General features: G+C 34.5%; 3 protein-coding genes across 3 annotated transcripts; 1 reads left to right on the top strand and 2 right to left on the bottom strand.

The window, feature by feature from the left end:
* Nucleotides 1-7,124: 7,124 nt before the first annotated feature.
* LOC148767654 (putative WRKY transcription factor 46) lies at nt 7,125-7,909 on the top strand. The gene is made up of 3 exons (XM_088824736.1): nt 7,125-7,351; nt 7,470-7,574; nt 7,759-7,909. Exons 1-3 carry the CDS (start codon nt 7,125-7,127, stop codon nt 7,907-7,909), a joined length of 483 nt encoding a protein of 160 aa, XP_088680862.1.
* Nucleotides 7,910-8,890: 981 nt separating this feature from the next.
* On the bottom strand, nt 8,891-12,371 carry LOC148767653 (putative disease resistance RPP13-like protein 1). The gene is made up of 2 exons (XM_088824735.1): nt 9,503-12,371; nt 8,891-8,958 (listed from the first exon to the last, which is right to left on the bottom strand). The coding sequence occupies exons 1-2, from the start codon at nt 12,369-12,371 to the stop codon at nt 8,891-8,893; spliced, it is 2,937 nt and encodes a 978-aa protein (XP_088680861.1).
* A 5,898-nt stretch (nt 12,372-18,269) lies between these two features.
* On the bottom strand, nt 18,270-21,811 carry LOC148767652 (uncharacterized). The gene is made up of 5 exons (XM_088824734.1): nt 21,397-21,811; nt 20,698-21,244; nt 20,157-20,583; nt 20,027-20,093; nt 18,270-19,912 (listed from the first exon to the last, which is right to left on the bottom strand). The coding sequence occupies exons 1-5, from the start codon at nt 21,809-21,811 to the stop codon at nt 18,270-18,272; spliced, it is 3,099 nt and encodes a 1,032-aa protein (XP_088680860.1).
* Between the last annotated feature and the right edge of the window lie 1,855 nt (nt 21,812-23,666).

Below are 23,666 nucleotides of genomic sequence, written 5' to 3'. Positions count from 1 at the left end.
TCAAAATACTACAAAATAAAGGTCCATTTCAAATAAGTTCATCAATGAATACTTATTTACTAAGGGGTCCAAAGTCAAGACATTGTCCATAGGTCTGTAAAAGACTAAAATACCCCTCACATTTTAATATGTTCTAATTTCATCATTTTTATTTAATTTAACCTCAATTTGACCCCAAATTTCTCAAATTATTCAATTTTGAGTACAATTTCGTTCGTCGCCGCCGTTGACTATTTTTTTTTTCTCCTCCTTTTTTCGCCGGTTTTCGGCGTTGACTCTTTCGATTGTTTTTCTTTTTCGTTTTATTGTTATTTTTCTTCTTTCTGCCTGCGGTTAACGCCGGTCTCCGGCGGTGTTGACTTTTTTTTTTTTTTTTTTTTTTTTTTATTTGATTTTTTTTCTTCAATATATTTTTGCTTGTTTAAATAAATAGTAATATTGTTGTCGTTTACAGTCATATTAACTATATTACTGTTACTCTGTTGCACAGTAATATTTACACAACAAAAATCACTAATATTGTGTAATAGAGTAATATTAATATGTTGTTCGTTCAACATAAGTAAACATAATAAAAAGCCAAAATAATTAATATTGATGTGGTTGAGAGTAATATTATTGTCATCCACAGTAATATTAATGTAACAACAGTAATATTACCGTCAACCATAGTAATATTATTGTGTTTACAGTTATATTACAATAGTAGACAATAATATTATTAAGTTAATCTGTCAACAACTCAAACAAAACAAAAAACCAAAAGATTATATTTATGTGGTTGAGAGTAATATTATTGTGTTAATTTTACAGCCATATACATTATTTCGCATTTATTTATAGTACATATTTAAGGGATAAAATTGGCGAAAGAGATATAACCCTTGAACCTAGAATAATAAAAATGGTTGGTCAGGGACTATGCATAAAAACACTAAAAAAAGGGTAAATTACAACCACACCCCTCAGGTATGCTTAAATAATTTTAAGGTCCTTATGGTATCGATAATTACATTCACCCCCTGAAACGTAGTTAGAAACTCTAATGGGATAAGGCATTGGATACATTATTCCGATAGGGTTATAACGGACTATTACTTTTAGCTAGTGGTGGAGATAACAATAGAATTATGGGGTGACATAGCTCCCACAACATTTATTAAGTCACTCATAACTATTTGTTGTCTCCACCACTTCCTGAAACCAATAGTCCGTTAGAACTATATCGTAATAACGTATCCAATGCATTAGAGTTTATAACTATGTTTCAAGGGGGTGAGTGTAATTATCGATACCACAGGGACCATAAAGTTATTTAAGCATACCTCAGGGATATGGGGGTAATTTACCCTAAAAAAAACAATATACAACACATGGTTTTTTATATAAGAAAAAATGCAACAGATAGTTCTGAAACTAATTATTTTTTTTCAAGGTTTTTAGTTTATTTGACCCTTATTCAAAATTTTCATATAAAATATAACATACATTATATTATGGAATTACAAAAATAAATCAGAAAATTATATTATATATTTCGAAAAATAATCAAAATAATTGTAACTAAAGTCGTCGGGAATCGAAATTTTTGGTAGTTTTATATAAAATTCCAATTCCGTGCCAAAAATGCACGGTTCTAAATTCGGATATTTTTTAATCGGAATCTGTGGAATTCCAAAGTTGCATTCCGACACCCCTAACTACATTGCATTTTTTCTTTTTCTTTTTCTTTTATTTTATTTTATGAGATATATGTATGATGATGTTTTTTTTGGTATGTCTCGTGATTTTAAAATTATTAAAATATATTATTGAAATGATGTATAATGATGTTAATTTTAAATGTATTAAAAATGCCCATACTAGCTTATCATCGAATCAAGTTAATCAACTGATGAATCTTTAGTGCATTAAATATTAAAACAATTAACATGGATCATGCAATTAATTCGTTAAACTTAATATTATCCATTTGTCCATTCTTTTATTTTATAATAAAACTTATTTATTATTTGAAATTTGAAATATATATATTAACATTGTATATTAATGTACATTTTGGTAGAATTTTATACATAATGTATAAAATAATATATTTTTTGAGTTAACTACGAATAATTTAATTTAAACTTAATAATTTATTCATATCTTGGAATATTCTATTATCAACATATATAAGCGTTTAAGAGAAACAAGGTCATTTTAACCATTAACGTGTAGAAGAACCCATACAAATATTGTATTAGTGAGCAAACATTTACATTTTTATATTCAATATGATTGAAATATTTTATTTGATCATTCATATTACACAATAACTAGAAACTTATTTTATATTAAATTAATCATATATAATTTTATTTATTTATAAAACAATTAATAATGTGATATTTTAAGCAATTAAGTCTTAAATAGTGTAAATTATCAACTAAAGTAGTAAGAATAGTGTATATATATATACTAGGGGAGTCGCACCGCGCATACGTAATGCCCCGTAGATATGAAATTTCAAAATTTGTTATATATTTTGACGGTCTATTATATACAATATCATACAATTAATTTATGCAAAGAGACAGTACAATAAAATAAACATAGTTTCAAGTAGCATGTAACATAAATTGCTTAAGATATTGCCGTAACAATAAAAGAAGTTCTCAGTTCTCAGCATTAAGAAACAAAAAGAAACAGTTGCTAAGAAGAAAACAAAAGTTGCTAAGAAAAAAATTGGGTAAATTACATCCACACCTCTGAGGTATGCTTAAATAACTTTAAGGTCCCTGTGGTAACGATAATTACACTCACTCCCCTAAAACATAGTTAGAAGCAATAATTGGATAATGCATTTGATATTTTATTCCGATAGAATTCTAATGGTCTATTAGTTTCAGGAAGTTTGGAGACAACAAAGAGCTATAAGTGATTGAAGAAATGTTGGGGAGCCATGTCACCCCCTAACTCTATGTTGTCTCCACCACTAGCTAAAAGTCGTAGTCCCTTAGAACTGTATCGGAATAATGTATCCAATGCATTATCCCATTAGAGTTTCTAACTATGTTTCAGGGGGTGAGTGTAATTATCGATACCACATGAACCTTAAAGTTATTTAAGCATAACTCAGGGGTTGTTGGTGTAATTTACCCAAAGAAATTAAATAAATATAAGGATAAATTACACCTACACCCTTGAAGTATGTTAAAATAACTTTAAGGTCTCTGTGGTATTGGTAATTACAATCACCCCCCCTGAAACATTGTCCGAAACACTAACGGAATAATACATTGGATAAGTTATTCCGTTAAGGTTCTACCGGACTATTATTTTCAGGCGGTGGTGGAGACAACATAGAAAGGTAAGATGTGACATGACTTCCCAAACATTTCTTAAATCCTTATTACTTTATATAAGAAAGATTTATAATTTTTCATCATGGTAGCATTAATGCCCCCGCGGAAAACAAATATAGTGCATATCGGTCCCCAGGACATGAAATTTTGGCTCCGGTAATTAATTTAGGGGCGCGGCTGTAATTATCAATACTAGAGGGACCTTAAAGTTATTTTAGTATACCTTAAGGGTGTAGGTGTAATTTACCCTAAATATAGTCATGACTCTCAGGCATATAAATTATAGGGTAAATTATGAAAATCACCTGGACTTAGGCTAAATTACAAAAAGTACCCCAAATATCCGTAATTACCAAAATTCCCTCGACATTTGTTCCAATATATAGTACACCAACCCCCTTATGATGTGATTTTTCACGAAAGCTTTTTTACTAGAGAGTAATTTTGACCCTTAAAAAGAAATTCCACGTCTGCAGGAGTACAATTGACATTTTTCGGAAAATATTGCCTAGACTCAAAAATATTTTATGAGGAATCAGACACCGTAAGGAGGTTGGTGCAAGACGGAAACAAACATTGGGGGTATTTTAGTAATTACGGATAGGTGGGGGTATTTATTGTAATTTGGCCTACATTCAGGGGGTTTGAAATTTACCTTAAATTATATATTATTTGAAAAAAAATATAACTAAACAAATGCAAAATCTAAGTAATCCATGGAAAAATAAATAAATAAATAAAATAATAAGACACGTGAAACTTGCTAGTTAACCAGAACCAGAGAAGTAGAAAGCAATGTAAAAATATAATTCAGACACAAACTTTTTAATGTAAAGATAATTTTTCAAGATCAATCCAAATGTTGTTTACATGTGCAATCTCTCGTCTTCCATCCTTGTAGTACAACCGCTTACTCATTTTAGGGCAGCAACGTACCCTGAGATCTTGAACCGAAGCCGGCAATTCAGGCAAAGAAATCATCTTTTCGCAGTCGTTTATTTCCAATGATTCGAGTGAGCGGAGATGCAACAGAGACGGAAGAACCGTAAGTTCCGGACATGATCCAATCGTAACATCTTTGAGGCATGGGAAATCACCATCCTCCATTCCAGACCATTCCACAAGGTTCGGCATGTCGTCGATACTCAATTTCTCTAGCTTCGGAAATGCAACTTTAACACGAGTTTCGGACTTTCTGCAGAATAGGGAATTAATATCCCTCACACTTGTCATCTCCACAAGATCGAGGCTCTTAAGAGACGGCAGTTCGCCAAACGAGGGCAACGTGTCGCAATTTATGCATCTTATGAGGAATATTGTGGAAAGATCGACAAAAGATGGATTGGTTATCCAGCTCGGAAGCTTCGAACCACAATAATCTGAAATGTCTAAAACTTTAAGGTTAAAATGAGGCTGCAGACATTCTAAGATGTCGGTTGCATCGGGGTTTTCGACACTACCCCAATACAAGTACAGATTATCTATGCGTTTCTTATCGCACAATGCAGCTGCCTTTGCTTCTTCCGCGTTAGATACATTATGAAGATTTAGGATAGAGAACGACCCGGCGATCTCGTTCATGTTTTTCAGCTCCGTTATTCCGCACCCATCGTCGGTTTCCCCCACGATGAACGCATCTAATGTTTGGAGTTTGGTTAAGTTTCCCATCCCACTAGGCATGACCCTCAGCTGGCCAAAAATCTGGAGGTCCAGGTGGCGAATACAGTTCCAGTAATCTATTAGGGGAACTTGCGAATTTTCAATGTCTTCTTCTTCTATGCCATGTTCTTCATAAGCTTTTCGTCGTTTTGCTCTAAGATTAATTTGTTCTGTAGTTTCTTCAGAGGGAGATGCTTCATGTTTTATAGCAGCAGGTAACTTCATCTGCAAAGGTTAACCAAAAACTATACATATATACAACAGATTTAAAAAAAAAAAAAAATTAATAAAAAATTATGTAGGGTACCTTTTGGTTGAATGAAGTGGTGGCAGAAAGCTGATTGAAAAATGGATGGCAAAGAAGTTTCTCGACTGCCCATCTATTTTTTGATTCATCATCTTTGTGTGTCTTCATACAAGAAGAGAGAAACCTATACAACAGCTCGAACAGAAGATAGATCTTCCCCTTGATTTCGATAACCTCGACACATTTCAAGAGGTTCGGATGTTCCAATTTCATCAGAATCTCAATTCCGCCGCCGCCGCGGCGGAATTCCTTCAAAAAGTATTTCACGCCCGTCACCCGATCGACCACTTCGTAGATCTCATTGCCCGTTCCTTCTTCTCCGGTCAGTTGGTGTTTCAGATATGACATGTTAGCCAATCGGTTAGCTCCCATCATTCTTGGACAATATTATACTCTACCCATCTCTTTTTTTCAACAAACAAAATACTCTGTTTTTAACAACAATCATTATAATAATGGGTCATATTTAGGTAATCACAACAATAATTCTACATTATTCTCCAATTTGTACCTGTTTTACCGGGTTTTTTGCACTTTGCACCCTTGGATTACACCATTTTAGCACTTTGCACCCTTAAATTACAAAATTAGCATAATGCACCATTTAAACATAGCTTGTTTGCCACTTTGCACCCCAAATCACTTTTGGCTTAGAAAACTTACCTGCAACTTGCTCGAAAACATGGAAAATTGGCAAATTCATAATTTTCTTGTTATCTATCCTCTTCTCCCAATTGTTAATCACCCTTCCACCATTTTTATCTTTCATGATCCCTTTAATCAAAAACTCCTAATATCTTTTTAGACATTTCTTTCAGTGATAAATCAGTCAAATGACACAATAAGGCTATTGGGAGGTTTATTTGTTGGCAAGGAGGTGGTGCTTATTAGTTTCATGATGGGAGGAATTTTGTGCTCCCATTGAATAGTTTGGATCTGAAAAATGATTAGAAAATAGCGTTACAATGGAATAAAACTTGATCTTCTGAAGGTGTGGTATCGAACTCTTGTCTATGTATTACGACCATTCTTGAGTTTTAGTTCAAAATTTACATATTATGGCAATTAGAAATGGCTAAAAAGAATTTAGGTTTTTTTTTTTTTATTAAAATGACGAAGGATAAAAATGGTAGAACGATGATTAAGAATTGGTGGAAGAAGATAGATAATTAGAGAATTACAAATTTGTCCATTTTCCAGATTTTCAGCAAGTTGCAAGTAATTTTTCTAAGCCAAAAGTGATTTGGGGTGCAAAGTGCCAAACAATTTATGTTTAAAGGGTGCAATCTGCCAATTTTGCAATTTAAGGGTGCAAAGTGCCAAAAGGGTGTAATTCAAGCGTGCAAAGTGCGAAAAACCCACCCTGTTTTACCCCATTCAAGCTCCACATTTTGAAACAAGATGATCATAAGATGTGTCTCTTGGCTTATAAATATCAGATTGTGGTGCATTATTAGAAACTATATTTTTGCACAAAACGAGTACAAACTAGAGAACATTTCTCGGAATCTAAAAGATTCTGTTGAATTTGAATATGACACCATAAATGATAAACGTGTAAGAAGATTCATAGTTGGGGGTTGGTTGTAATTATCCAAACATGAGGAGGGGGTTTCGTAATTTGACCCTAATAGTAATAATCTATTTTTAATGAAGAATTGGTCTAAAGTTTACATATGTGGTGTCAGATCTACAAAACTCTTTCTAAATTGTCAAAAATAGCTAATTCAGTTACAAACTTGTGGTCTTCTCTATTTCTTTGAACATATAAAAATATGTTTGAATCTTTCAATGTCGTGACAGGTATAAGAATGGCGAGCGTATCTTCTTCTTCTTCAGAGGAATACAAGAAACTCGTAAACGAGATTACCAAAGGGAAAGAAAAAGTGAAACATCTAAAAGAATCTTCTTCCAAAATCGGAGATAGTGTTTTAGAGAGTAAGTTGGTCTCGTACGAGGAGGCTCTATCCCTTCTTAAACTATTTGCTCCACAAGGACAATGTCAGTACAACGTTGTGTCATCCTCATCAGACGAAAGGTGATTAATATTTTTACTAAAAAAAATTTATCATAAATGTATAAAATCCAAGGTGGTTGTTCTTCACTCTTCGAAATTTTCATCGATTAGCATATATTTTGTTCGGGTCTCTTTGCAGCGCACGGGTGACAGTGAGACCTAAGGCACCATCCGAAGAATTCGACGATGGATACAGTTGGAGGAAGTACGGCCGAGAATATATATTTGCTCCCCTTCTCACAAGGTGACGAATATGTATGCATGCTACTTGATCTAATCTACTTCTTTGTGCTCAATATACTACGGTCTCTCCCTTTCAAAATAATACACGTGTCTTTTAAGGTTTTTACACACACATGTTAAGAAATGATCGTTAAATATTTTTTTCTGAAAAACCTATGTTTCTGAATGTGCATAACCTATTACAGATGTATAGATCATGTGAGGGAAGGTTGTATGGCTATGAAAGAAGTGCGTATGTCAGCATATGAGCCGAATGCAGTTGATATCACATACAGAGGGAAGCATACATGCCTGAGGTCGGCACATGTACCACTCGAACAAGTCCTCGGGATTTGACTCTCAAAAATGGACCCTCACCGGACAAGTACTTCGTTTATGCTTTTATTACAACATAGGATTGAAGAAAAAATCTACTCCATTCATTGGGTGATTAAAGTTTTAGAGAATGATCGAGCTTGCGTTTTGACTAATGTACTCGGGGAGTTGTTTTTTGATAGTAGAGATAGGAACGCTATTATATCCGGGCTTGCAATGCGATGAAATCGCTCGAGTTGTTTAACATAATGGACTTTCATTGTTCGAAAGCATGAATTGAGTGGGGTCCACAAAAATCGGCCAGAGATCGAGCATCATGCTTGTGTGGTTAATCTTCTAGCAAAATTTTGATTTTCGGTGTTCTTTTTCTTTTTTTTATCAGGATGAAATTTGAATTGGTTTGGTTTTTCAGTTCAAATGCTAAGGATTGAATTTTTTCCAAAAGTACTAATTACGACCGTATTCGTCTGATCTCCACCCCTATGTAATAATCAAGTTACGGGAAATGAATATCTGAAATGATGTTTCAAACTAACATTATTTGCTTTTTTAGACTATTCGGAACGCATTACACAAAATAAGAGTATGAGAAATAATTAACCAAAGAATTTAAGATATTTATTAAGGCACCTAGGTGCAATAACACGGCACTGCGGTGCCACACTACAGAGATTTAGGTTGCAACCTAAGCATCCGGGTGCGCCTAAACGGCACCGAGGTGCCTGTCTACAGAGAGAGGGCTTACTAGGGCTCGTTATCTTTCTTAACTGGCACCGCGGTGGAAAATTACAGAAAGTGAGGTGCAGATCATCTTTTTTTTTTTTTTTTTTCTTCTCACCTGAAAACTGGGTATGTAATTTAACAACTACATCTGACACAGTCACACGAGCACATCGATAAACACGGGAGAACAACAAAAATATGAGAGCCTAGCTAGAGCTGCTAAGATTCCGAATATGAGTGAATAAAAATGAAAAATCTCATGTTTCCACAACATAAAAATCAAAATCCGGGTTCAGTAGGAGAGAAATCCTCAACTTCCACAACATCTGATAATGAGCTTTCAAAACCTGTGTCCAAGTTATCAAAGAAAACTAATCAGCAAAAGGTGTCATTTTTCATATATGGTTGAACTAAGAATGCTGGTAAATGAGCTATATTCACATTTTAAACTAAAAAATAAATCAATAGAAAGATATGATAATTACCTCCTTGCTTTTTGTCAGCAACAAAATCATATCATTAATTGCCGACACCAAATTCGGAACCAAAACTAGTGGTCGATCATAGAACTTAAATTGCAAGTCTATTACTGAATATACCTCTTACCTACATTCCAAATTTGGTCTTTACACATTTGAATCTAAAGCTTAGGGGTTATGATTCTCAAATATTCATTCGTCGAATCACATTACTGGACAACAATGTAAATAGCATGAGTTAAGTTAGGAACTACCTGTCCCAAAGATGACAGCCTAAGACTGATGCCCCCTTCACGTACACGCTATTCTCGGCTATCTGAAACACAAATAAACAAATCCAGTTGGACTAATCATAAATTGCAAAGCAAATAAAAATTCAAATGGAGCACAAATGTCTTTCGCGTACAAATACCTCTAGTACGGTCCTCTGAATCTGGATTAACAATGCTTTTCATGCTAGGAGACTTGATAATATGCAGAGTCTGACCGTCAATAGTTATCTTCTCAACCCATTCAATCTTTTTATAATCCCTTTCGCCTACGCTGCACGTATGTTTGAGCTTATCACATCCTGAGATCACCAATTCTTTAAGAGATTTGGGCAAACCATCAATTGGCAATGAAAGAAGTTTGGGACAATTAACGATTGTTAGACATTCAAGTTTTGTATCGGTAAGCACCGGCAACTCCTTTAGCATTTGGCACTCATTGATTTCAAGAATACGAAGATTAGGGAAACGACTTTCACCGGAAACTACAGACATTCCCCAAGCAGTCATTTTCTTCATCTTTACTATCTTGAGAGACTCCAGACATAGTAATCCGGAAAACCGACTACTAACAGTGTCCAACATAGGCATCTCTTCAATGACAAGCGATTTAAGATTTTCCAGTATCCTCAATTCGTTCAGGACGGAGTTCTTCGTACAACGCATCAAGTGAATAACTGAAAGCTGGGGCAGAGTGCTCAACCAATTAGGAAACTTTTCACCATTATAATTTGCGATCACCAACTCCTTCACATTTTTATGGGGACAAAGACCGTCAAGAACTTCTTCACCATTTTTTACTGCGGCCTTCCATACAAATTCGATCTTGTCAAGGAATGGCTTCGTGTGTAGGCTAGCTTCCTTTGCATCATCATGACTAAGTACATACTCAAGATTTACAATGCAAATGGATCCTCTTAGCATATCCATGTCTTTAAGATGTTGAATACCATGATGAATTTTACTCTTTCCCACTATAAACGCAGACAACGTTTCAAGATTCACCAATTTACGAAACTCCAATGGCATGTTTTGTAGCATACGTGCACTAAAAATAAGATGCCGTAGAGTAACGACGTTCTTCATGTTCTTTGGCCACTGCTTAAGTCCATCACATTTCTCAAGCTTTAGTGTCTCTAAAGCGGTGAGCTGCCCAAACAAATCGGGCAACGCATAGAAAGGATTCCCAGAAAGATTGAGAAGGCGAAGACGCTTCATTTCAAAAATCGAATGGGGCACATTATCAATACCCATATTGCTCAAATCTATCACTCTTGCGTGCTTCATATCTAAAAGAAAATCAAACGAGACCTTGGTTGTGTCACTACTTTTGGATGACACTATCAGAGTCCGCAAGTTCTTCTTGTGTGAGTTTTTTGGCACCACATTATGCACAATCTTGCGGTCCACAAACATATGACGGGTTCCTTTTGGGAAGACGAATTCTTCTTTGCTTGTTTGTTCAACTTCGAAGACGAATTCTTCTTTGCTTGTTTGTTCAACTTCCCGGGAAAGGCAGATATCACCGGATATAAACCGGATCATGCTGTGAATCACATCATGGATTTTGTAAGATTCTTGCCCCTTCGAATTTTGGTTTATGGAGAGACGGAAGAAAGCGGCCGATAGCAACTTCTTGAAGTAACCGCAAGCAACATCTTCCGGGCGCATCTTTCCCGTGGGAATTACTAAACCTTCTGCCATCCAGAGTAAAACCAATTCATTCATTGTGAATTCGTGAGAACTCGGAAAAAATGAACTATAAACCAAGCATGCTTTTAGCTCTAATGGAAGTTGAAAATAGCCAAGTGCTAACACCGGGAAGATTTGATTTTTAATCTCTGCCAAGTGCCATAAATCGCAGCTCAAAACGTACTCCCACTCGGTACGACCACGCTTGTAGCGGAGCATTGTACCAATAGTCGTCGCTATGAGAGGAAGCCCTTTGCACTTTTTTGCTATTTCCATCCGAATAGGCTCCAAGTGTAAGTCGTCTATATGCACTCGGTTCTTGATAATTAGTGAGCAATATTCATCGGTTAAGTCCTTCAAAACGATTGAAGGGGCGGTGCCGACAATTTGGGACACGGCCGTACTAGGAGTGGTAACCAAGACCTTGCTTCCTTTTAACCCGAACATGAACGGAGAAAACAATTGGGCCCAGTCCTCATAGTTTTCACTCCAATAATCATCCAAAACCAATAAAAACTTGTTCCCATGAATCAATTTCTGAAGTTTCATTTGAATGGAATCAATGTTCGATAACTCACATCTTTCTCCTAAGGCAGACTCTATTATAGACCTTGTGATGCTGATGATATCAAAATTTATACCCACAGAGGTCCACATCTTCAAATCAAATTTATCACCAAGTCTAACATCATCACCGTAAGCAATTTGTGCTACAGTTGTCTTTCCAATTCCGGCCATACCCACAATAGGTATGACAGAAACATCATCTCCCTCGTCGGCCAACAATGTATCAACAATATGTTTAATTTCTATGTCTCGTCCAACCACACGCATCTTGTCCACCACAGAACTGTAAGGCCTAGATTCTAAAACCTTCTTGGACCTCTCATTATTGTAAAGCGACTCAATATTTCTTTCAATTTTTTCCAACTTCTTCACTCGATTTGCTACTTTAGTGGCCAACTTTGAATCGAAAGTCGAAAGAAGCATGTTTCTTACCTCCGTTTCTCCTTCATTGGAGGAATTTTCAGAGAGCTTGGCTCTGTATTTTAGAACATCCAAATAAATTCCATCGAGCAAATCGTCGGTAGAGTACACGACTGAAACCGCAAATTCCAGTAAAACCTTCCATGCCTTTTCGTTAGAGGAAGTCCATCTAATTTCTTCCATGCTATCCAACATAGCTCTTATCTTCTCAATCTTTCTTTGCAGCTCCATTGTCGATTTATCAATATTCCAAACTGCAGAGAACTGCTTCGCAGCTTGACTTGCGAATTTCTGCCCTAGTATTCGGAGTGGAGTTTGTAGAAGAGGATTCATTTTTCTGCTGGTTGCGAATATGAACAAACACTAGCTTTGCTTTATTTTTAGTGAAAAGAAAGCAAAGACAAGAAAACATAAAACAAGAAGGAAACGGCTCTGTCTCTGTTTTGTACAAACTTTTTTTTTTTTTTTTTAAGCAAACACCACAATGGTGCCACAGTACAGAGATTCAGGTTTCTCAGATGCGCTAATCCCGGCACCGAGGTGCCTGTCTACAGAGAAAGCTTCATTCAACCACCCAGGTGCGCTTCTCTTGCACCCTCGTGGAACATTACTGAAAGTCGTGTTTTTCTGTCATCCTTTTTTCTTTTCTTTTTTTTTTTTTCTTCTTTTTTTATTTTTTTTATTGTTTTAGGATTATATAAATTAAAATACCTTGATCAACAAAAATTTCATTGGAGCCCATAGTAAAACTAGCATAAAGGGTAACCAATGTCAAAATACTACAAAATAAAGGTCCATTTCAAATAAGTTCATCAATGAATACTTATTTACTAAGGGGTCCAAAGTCAAGACATTGTCCAGAGGTCTGTAAAAGACTAAAATACCCCTCACATTTTAATATGTTCTAATTTCATCATTTTTATTTAATTTAACCTCAATTTGACCCCAAATTTCTCAAATTATTCAATTTTGAGTACAATTTCGTTCGTCGCCGCCGTTGACTATTTTTTTTTTCTCCTCCTTTTTTCGCCGGTTTTCGGCGTTGACTCTTTCGATTTTTTTTCTTTTTCGTTTTATTGTTATTTTTCTTCTTTCTGCCGGCGGTTAACGCCGGTCTCCGGCGGTTAACGCCGGTCTCCGGCGGTGTTGACTTTTTTTTTTTTGTTGTTTTTTTATTTGATTTTTTTCTTCAATATATTTTTGCTTGTTTAAATAGTAATATTGTTGTCGTTGATAGTCATATTAACTATATTACTGTTACTCTGTTGCACAGTAATATTTACACAACAAAAATCACTAATATTGTGTAATAGAGTAATATTAATATGTTGTTCGTTCAACATAAGTAAACATAATAAAAAGCCAAAATAATTAATATTGATGTGGTTGAGAGTAATATTATTGTCATCCACAGTAATATTACTGTAACAACAGTAATATTACCGTCAACCATAGTAATATTATTGTGTTTACAGTTATATTACAATAGTAGACAATAATATTATTAAGTTAATCTGTCTACAACTCAAACAAAACAAAAAACCAAAAAAATTATATTTATGTGGTTGTCAGTAATATTATTGTGTTAATTTTACAGCCAACGACAGTAATATAATTACGTTGACTTGCCGAAAAATCAAACAAAAAAACCCAATAAAATAATAATATTGTTGTGGTTGACAGTAATTGTACTATCAACGACAGAACAACTACTGTCACCGACAGTATAATTACTGTTATTGATAGTACAACTACGGTCCATGTTCAGCGGCAAGCGTAAAAAAAAGGGAAACAATTTAGGGAAAAAAATATTAAAAAAGTTAACGCCGGAAACCGGCACCAGAAACAAAAATTGAGAAAAAATATATTCAAAAAAAGAAAAGGTCGAAATTGGATTTTTGTGGTCAAAATTGATTAAGTTGAAGTTAATTTGGGGTTACAATTAGTAATTGGTTTTAATACATTATTTCGCATTTATTTATAATACATATTTAAGGGATAAAATTGGCGAAAGAGATATAACCCTTGAACCTAGAATAATAAAAATGGTTGGTCAGGGACTTTGCATAAAAACACTAAAAAAAAAGGGTAAATTACAACCACACCCCTCAGGTATGCTTAAATAATTTTAAGGTCCTTATGGTATCGATAATTACATTCACCCCTGAAACGTAGTTAGAAACTCTAATGGGATAAGGCATTGGATACATTATTCCGATAGGGATATAACGGACTATTACTTTTAGCTAGTGGTGGAGATAACAATAGAGTTATGGGGTGACATAGCTCCCCCAACATTTATTAAGTCACTCATAACTATTTGTTGTCTCCACCACTTCCTGAAACCAAATAGTCCGTTAGAACTATATCGTAATAACGTATCCAATGCATTATCCCATTAGAGTTTATAACTATGTTTCAAGGGGGGGAGTGTAATTATCGATACCACAAGGACCATAAAGTTATTTAAGCATACCTCAGGGATATGGGGGTAATTTACCCTAAAAAAAACAATATACAACACATGGTTTTTGATATAAGAAAAAATGCAACAGATAGTTCTGAAGCTAATTTTTTTTTTCAAGGTTTTTAGTTTATTTGACCCTTATTCAAAATTTTCATATAAAATATAACATACATTATATTATGGAATTACAAAAATAAATCAGAAAATTATATTATATATTTCGAAAAACAATAAAAATAATTGTAACTAAAGTCGTCGGAATCGAAATTTTGGTAGTTTTATTTAAAATTCCAATTCCGTGCAAAAAATGTATGGTTTAAATTCGGATATTTTTTGATCGGAATTTGTGGAATTCCAAAATTGCACTCCGACACCTCTAACTACATTACATTTTTTCTTTTTCTTTTTCTTTTATTTTATTTTATGAGATATATGTATGATGATGTTTTTTTTGGTATGTCTCGTGATTTTAAAATTATTAAAATATATTATTGAAATGATGTATAATGATGTTAATTTTAAATGTATTAAAAATGCCCATACTAGCTTATCATTGAATCAACTACTGCTGAATCTTTAGTGCATTAAATATTAAGGGGTCATTAGCAATACACCCCTCATTTAGATAAAAACTAGTGATATGTCCATACCATAATTCTTTCTTTATGAAAACCCCCTAGAATATTTATTTCCAATCTTACCCCTCTAGTAGTGTATCACGTTTTTTTTTTAATTATCCAGTAATTTCGAAATCCCTATTAATGAGGCACCTAATCCTGCTAATTAGGCTTAATTATATATTTTCCCTAATTTATCTCAATTATTCCTTTTTTCTCTCTTTCCATAATAATTTAATTCCTAAAAATCTGTTCCAAATTCCTAAAAAATTGCTACGAAATCAAAAAAATAAAATAAAAAAATACTCGGATTTTATTATTTTTATTTTTTATTTTTATATTATTTTTGGAATTTATTTAGTCATTTTGAATTTATTTTTAATTTTAATATTTTTTAATAAAAATATTATTTTAATTTTTTTTTAAACTTTTTTTAAACAAAAAATTGAAATTTTTCTCTCGACAGGTTTGCAACGCCGAATATGACTATGGTTGAATATGACTATATGTGACTATAAACTGTAGTCATATTCTTTCTTTGTATTGTTGTTTTTTACATTTTGAACTTAAAAGTTCCGATTATATGGCATAGTCATGTTTACCAAATCATATAAATAACCAAATCATATAAAACAACGAAGATTCCCTATTTTTTATTTTTTATTTTATATTTTTTTTATTATTTATTTGTTTTAATATTTTTTTAATATTTTCTTAAATTCTTTTTAAACGAAAAATTGAAATTTCCCCGACAAATTTACTACGCTGAATATGACTATAGTTGAATATGACTATTGCCTAATATGACTGTATGTGACTATATCAACTGTAGTCATATTCTTTCTTTATTTTGCCTGTTTTTGCATTTTCAACGTTAAATACCTGATTATATGGTGTAGTACAGTCATGTTTACCGAATTACATTAAAAAAAACGAAGATCGCCTATTATTTACAAAAAAATTCAATCAACATCCACACAAAAAAAATCATAATTTTGAATTTTGTTATTACAAGTCAACTTGTAGCCACACAAATACATCGAAAAAATCACATGTATCAATTTTTCAACTAAAAACAACCAACAACATCATTGTAAATTAGAATAAAAACCTACAAATTTTATATATGACTATGTATGGCTACATATGACTATATATGACTACATAGTTGATTATCTCCAATTAGTCTGTTGTTCGACAATTAATTCGAGAAAAAAAATATATCAATTAACCTTGACTGTAGTCATATTAAGTCTATATTTATTCAATAACTGTGCATTCAATGTGACTCCAATGTGACTCCGATGTGACTACACTCCTAGTCTATATATATATATATATATATATATATATATATATATATATATATATATATATATATATATATATATATATATATATATATATATATATATATATATATATTGTTCCAGAGCACAAACACTCGAGAAATTCAATCCCTTGAGCACAAAGTTTGCCCAATAAGCTTCTTTCACACTCAAACAGACAATTTTATTTCGATTATCTACCTACCTACCTATTTCATATTGTGAACAACCAAACTGTTATCAAATTTTATTCCATAAACATTTACAGTTAGCAAGTGGTGACCTAGATATCTATCCTCTTCAGTCTTCACACACACACACACGCGCACACACACACAGTGACTAAAAAATAAATACACACACATCAGACAATTTGATGCAGAGTGAGTTCTCACACACACACACACACTGAGAGTGAAAAATAAACACACACACATCAGACAATTTGATGCAGAGTGAGTTCACACACACACACACAGTGAGTGAAAAATAAATACATAGACATTATATATATATATATAATATATATATATATATATATATATATATATATATATATATATATATATATATATATATATATATATATATATATATATATATATATATATATATATATATATTTTGTGGAAAGAGCGTGAAAAAAAAAACTCACCCTCAAAGTTCTTTCACATATAAACACCAAAAAATAGTAGCAATTCTTTTTGCACCAAGACAGGAACACCAAGTTGTGTGAGATTGAATTGAATCTCAGACATTGAGAGATCAATGTTTCGTAAGCGCAAAAAGTAAAAAAAAAATATCGACCAATAATTATATAAATCTGCATTAGTTGATCAGAGAAAAGAATCGAGAGGTGTCTGTAATAATATATGATGATACCCCAATTCTGAGAGAACGAGAGGAGAGAGAACCAGAGAGATATGGAGATATAAAGAGAGAATTAATGTAATCCTACAATCACGTGAGAGGTTATGGAAAATAAATATTGCAATTATTTAAAAAACCTACTTATAAGGGTAGTTTCGACTTATCATATTTTGTTGAGGGGGTTTCACTAATTAAGATTGGATTTTGGGTTTAGGCAAAAGTCTTAAAAGTCAAATGGGTTTTACTCATAATATTTTCCATTTGAGGGGGGTATTGCACATTTCCCCAAATATTAAAACAATTAACATGGATCATCCAATTAATTCGCTAAACTTAATATTATCCATTTGTCCATTCTTTTATTTTATAACTAGTAATACACCCGTGCGATGCACGGGGTATTCATCGTAAAAAAAAATATTGAATAATAAAAAAGTTTCTCAAAATAGTGATATTAATTGTTAATAAGTAAAAAAAAGAAGTAAAACATATTCAAAAATAAAAATAATTTGTATGGTGTAAGTTCAAAATAAGTTGATATAAGTGAAAAAAACTAAATAACGAAGGTTTTGATTTCCATATACAAAAGAGCGAATATATAGTTGGTCCCAAGCTTGTACAACCATAATGACATGAACGTTGAAAACTTGAATTGTTTGATACCAACCGCCCTAAGCCCATGCAACAAATCCGATACAATGCAACTGACCTGCATATGTTGTAAAATGGTCACACGAAATATGTAAATTGTTACCAAAACAATACCAATATAATTGTTTAATTGCATAAAATTATTGTAAAAAAATTACCTTCATGAAATATAGCGAGCGGAGTCCATAGCAAGTTCCTAGTACAATTAAAATAAACCTACGAATGAGGAATAACAAAACATAAAAATAATAGATAAAAAATGTCGTCAATAAATATTGTAATTTTTTAATACTTACCTTCATATACGCTGAAAAACTTCATTGTATACAACATTATTTGTAACGTTGGTCGTATCACCAGATTCCGAGTTAATCAAAATCTTTATGCCACTTCGACTCTTAACCCTCGAGAGTGCGACATAGAGCTGTCCGTGACTGAAAACAGGTCTCGGCAAGTACAGGCCCACGTGAGAAAGAGTTTGTCCTTGACTTTTATTGATTGTCATTGCGAATGATACCATTAACGGAAACTGACGTTGCTGGAATTTAATAGGCAATGTGGAGTTGGACGGTACCAAAGTCATTCTAGGAATGAACACCATATCACCAACATGTTTACCGGACAGGATTCTGCAGTTGAGAACGTGTTTTCCCATATTAATAATCTGAAGCCTTGTTCCATTGTACAATCCTCTGACCTGATCGATATTTTTTATGAGCATAACGGGAACACCTCTTTTCAATGTCAACTTATGCGGTGGAATTCCGGAACATGATATGGTGTTGAGAAACTCCGGTGAGTATATTTCTGCGTTGACATCCGATAACAACTCCTCCTTGCACATACTATCTGAGCTGAAATAGACTTTCTCCTCTCCAGTTATGATCGACAAAAAATGATCGTTCACAAAACCGACACTTTCATTAGTGGGTGCAAGGATTGCTCTGCCTTCGAAATACTCGGGAGTGAAAAGGTTGGTCACCAGATCGGGATAGACAAACTCTATAAGATCCAAAAAGGGATCTGCAGAATTCCGAATCATCATGTCATCGGGAATTTCAATTGTGGCATCACCGTCATTTATTTCGCCAGCATCGCCATTGCCGATTCTCAATATCCAGTCCGCAAATTCTCTTATTTCATCTGCATTGGCGGAAGAGGAGGACGACTCAAGTCTCATGTTCTTGTTTAACTTCATAACCTTGCATTGTCTCCACAACGGTGATGAATTGATTGTAGCATGCACAATGTCTTGTCTCGATGCTTTCAACTCAACTGGCAGAATTTGCCGAAAGTCCCCTCCAAGCACTACAACCTTGCCTCCGAATGGCATATCTGAATCAAGTATAGATTTCATTGTTTTGTCGAGTGCTTCGAAACAGTACCTGTGCATCATCGGTGCCTCGTCCCATATGATTAGCTTTGCTATAGACAACAATTCTGCCTGTGGGCTCTGTTGTTTGATGCTGCATGTGGAGCTCTCATGTACAATTATTGGCAGTCCAAATCTAGAATGAGCAGTTCTGCCACCTGGAAGTAGAAGCGAAGCAATACCACTGGAAGCAACATTTATAACTATTTCTCCTTTTGAACGGATAGCAGCCGATAACGTTTTCCATATGAAAGTCTTTCCCGTTCCTCCATGCCCATAAAGAAAAAACAGTCCACCTATGTCATTTGTAACAACATCCATGATATCATCGAACACTTTTTTCTGCTCATCAGTAATGGATGAAAGGTATTTTTTAAGTTCTTCACGCGTAGCATCAACGTCATAGTCCAACTCGTCGAGAACTAATCTATTTACCGTGTCGTCCGACATCGACCCAATTGGAATCGGCATTGGGGGAAAGTTACTCAGGCTTTTGTTGTTGCTTTGCAATATATTTTCTATTTCGATCAAAGCGTAGTTTCTCAGAGTATTGTCTGACACAGGTGGACCTTCAATATAATATAATATGAAAAAATAACATAATGTGGCGATTATAAAAATATATAGTTTTAATTCAAACGTGTGTAGTAAACGGTGTAAAAACATAAGATGTATTCTCATACCTGAATTAGTACGACATTGTTGCAGCATGTACGCAATATCCTCGGTGAATTCTTTCCAGCAACACTCCTACACATGTTCCAGTCTGCTCATATTATTTGCGACCAAAAGTACGACGAATAATCGTCTCACATAGTCACCACTGGCCCACTCGTTTGCATCCTTTATGCCAGCTATGTACTCCTTGTCGTCATCTAGTAGTCCAAGCGCAAAGCACGCATCTTTGAAAGTTGGGTAGACGTGATCCTCGACTTTCCTAAGATCATCGTAACACGTCCAACCTCTTTGAAAGTTCAACAACAGTCTCAAGTAATAGTCCTCACCCCTGCCCGGCGGTACATTGGTAACATTTCCGATCGAGAATCCTATCTTTCTCGGCATCCAACAGCGAGCTTTTTCCTTATAGACAAATTTCTGTGGAAACTCTCCATACCTCAAATTTCTAGCTTCAGGGTACAGCTTATTGGCTTGGAACCAAGCAAGGAACATCGTTTGCTTTGCAGTCGGTCTGTTCAGCACATCAACTAATGAGTCATTATCTGTGAACACAACAGACTGACTGTCCAGAAGATGAAAGCTTAACCTAATCACCGGTGGGTCTCTAAAGTGAATGTCAAAGCTAAATAACCTCCAAGCAGCCTCGCATGCCGAAAGATATCAGCAGTCGTAGTACATCTTTATCTCATCGCGACATTCAGGAGTTGCACCTGGATTATTTGATTGATAAAATGCCGCCGTGACCCGATCGTGTCCTTTGTTGACATACTTGAATAAATACTTTATCGATTTATTCTGGTTGCACAACTCAACATTAATGTGTGCTCTGTACTTTTTCAGTAGAGTACGGTTATAAGGCACGACGAAACCATTGTCGAGATATGTTTTCTTCTTAACCACGGTCCTCCCATTTTCTCTTCTTCTGTACACCGGATAACCATTTGCATCGGCCTCAGTACGGTTTACAAAACTCTTTGGAAATCGCTTCGTGCAAATCCCGTCCTTCATGCATGGAGAGTTTTGATTGGCCAGACCGCACGGGCCGTGAATCATATACTTCTCAACCAAATCGTACATCTTTCGGTCTGTTATCTTATCTGGGATTTCGGCACATATGATTTTATCTATGTCTTTTGATGTCTTCGGTTTGTCTTCATTGTGAAGCCAAATCAATATGTGTGCATGCGGGAGACCGCGCTTCTGAAACTCAATTGTGCAAACATCTGAACATTTTACATTTTAAACGTATTTGGTTAGCATTAATATACAAAAATATTCAATGTTTGACGTAATAAAATATTTATAATATTATAAGAGTAGACAATGTCTAAAATATATATTATGTTATACTTTTATCTTATAAATTGATACTTACATGCTCTAATGCGACCAAATATTTTGCCCTTATTCAAATCTGACATCAGACTGTCGAGTTTCATCTTAAAAACTCGAGCAAGAATATCGGGACGGTCTTCAGGTCTCAAATTAGTACCTCTCAACGCCCTTTGAATTTCCGGCCACTGTGGATTGCAGGTTATAGTGATGAACAACGATGGAAATCCAATCCAGTTGCATATTTGAAGAGCATCGACGAAGTTGTTAAACATGTATCTTGGACCTTGGGTAAAACTGCCTGGTAGAATAACCCTCGTGCCAATGGATCTAGCATCCGTATCTCCCTTCAAAATACTTTCCTCGATACCCTTGTACATGTCAACTCTTAACTTATCCTGGTTAAATCTTATGAATTTCAGTCTTTCCGATTCAACCATTGAAAATGCGTCGACCATGAACTGCTAGCACAATTTTTTTGAGTGCAACAGAACCGCGCTGTCACCAAATCTTTTCTGGATCCTATACGCAAAGTACTGCCGCATTGTTAACTTCTTGCGTATACGTGTACCGCTCACTGATGTTTCCCTCAGTGGTATATCATCACTCTAACCATCCTCGCTGTAAGGAAATATTAGCGGATACTGCAATGGAAGATATAAATGGCGCAACTCACTGATTCGCTGGAGTTTTTTCGACCGTGTCTCAACCACTATATCTCTAACACCCTTCTGGGTATCAAAATCACCAACAATGAGTCCCACGATTTCACTGGAGTTCGGGAGATTGTAAGTACGGCCATCCGTACTCCGTTTCTTTATGAGTCTCAATTTGACATCTTCCATTCCTGTTTGTGCGAGCCTGTCCCGGGCAGCTCTGTAAGACTGAGCAAGCATATTTGAGCTATCGACCATATCCTTCAATGTAGAAACAATCTCAGGATCCAATTCGCTGGAACTGTCTCCGGATCTGCAACGATAAAATGAAACATAAAGTAAATTTCTTGTAATATAAAAAAAATAAGAACATATAACTGAAAGTGCTTTATACCTGACTGCATCCATTCGATTCTTGACTTCATTCTCCGTGTCAAATATATAAAGTTGAGCAAACTTGGGACGCGATCCTTCATCTGGCAACAAACTACCCATTAAATGGTAGTTTTGTCCATGGAGTAGGAACGTGTACGGACCGGATCCTCTGTTTATCGTAGTCTGTATCTTTCCTCCAATAGATGTGAATGAGAACATCATATTATACGACCGTATGTGTTCTTGGAAATGCTTGCTTCTTCGATCGGTACCAAATAGGAGAATCTTTAGGGGATCTGGTGCTTCTATTAAATTGGGCAATTCGACTTTTCCTCCATTACAACACATTGAAAACTTAGGATTTGATGTACCCTTTTGCTTATCGATCATTTCCCCGTACCACATCATTGCGCCACATGATTGGCATTCGTATGACTGATCACCAAGATCATCGTATTCTGCGTAGGAAAAAGACATCTGTTATTACGATGAAAACAACATGTTTACTTAATTAATATTGGAGTACTTACCATCATCGTCGTCGGAATCGGTGAATGTTTCGTCATTTGATACATATTCTGATTCTATTTAAATAAAAAAATAATGATATCAATTGATTATTATGAACAATTTATTCAAAACGAACTTTACGTGATAAATGTGTTCGAAATTATAACACATACCTCCACTATCCGAAGTAATTTTCCGTATAGTCTGTAAATCTTCATCGACCATAGTTACAGGTTTTGAATTCATATCTAAGCCACGTGCAACAAAATGTATGGTTTTTTGATTCTTCGATATCATCTTTCCGGTACGAACCGAATAACTATAAATTATTCAATGAATAAAAAAATATTATACTTTTACAATGTTGGATATGGTAACATATTAAATACAAATGTGTTATATAATTGTATTAATGTTGTGTTTCATACATATTACGAAATGTACCTTTTGTTGGTTTCATAGTATGTATTAACAGAAATATTTTGCACACTGCCAATGTTATGTAACCCATCTATCTGGTACGAATTAGTATCCGCTGGAAAAATTATTAAAGACATCCGTAAGAAAATGTTGAATAATTCGTCTAATGATGATAATTAATCAATAGAGTGCAAACCTTCACAATTTGCTGCAACATTGTTATATGTCACCTCACGATTTCTCTTATAGCTTTTTTTGTCGTTTGTATCTGTACTTAACATACTTTTAATGTTTAGAGTTCGAGTTTTTCCTTTATACTGGGCAACTCTCTTTTTGCTGACAGTGTATTCCA

The sequence above is a fragment of the Erythranthe guttata genome, chromosome 10 (genome assembly GCF_056151865.1).
Source record: "Erythranthe guttata isolate IM_541 chromosome 10, IM_541, whole genome shotgun sequence".
In the NCBI taxonomy this organism is placed as follows: domain Eukaryota; kingdom Viridiplantae; phylum Streptophyta; class Magnoliopsida; order Lamiales; family Phrymaceae; genus Erythranthe; species Erythranthe guttata.
Note: the sequence above shows the minus strand (reverse complement) of the source record. Positions and strands in the feature narration are given on the sequence as shown.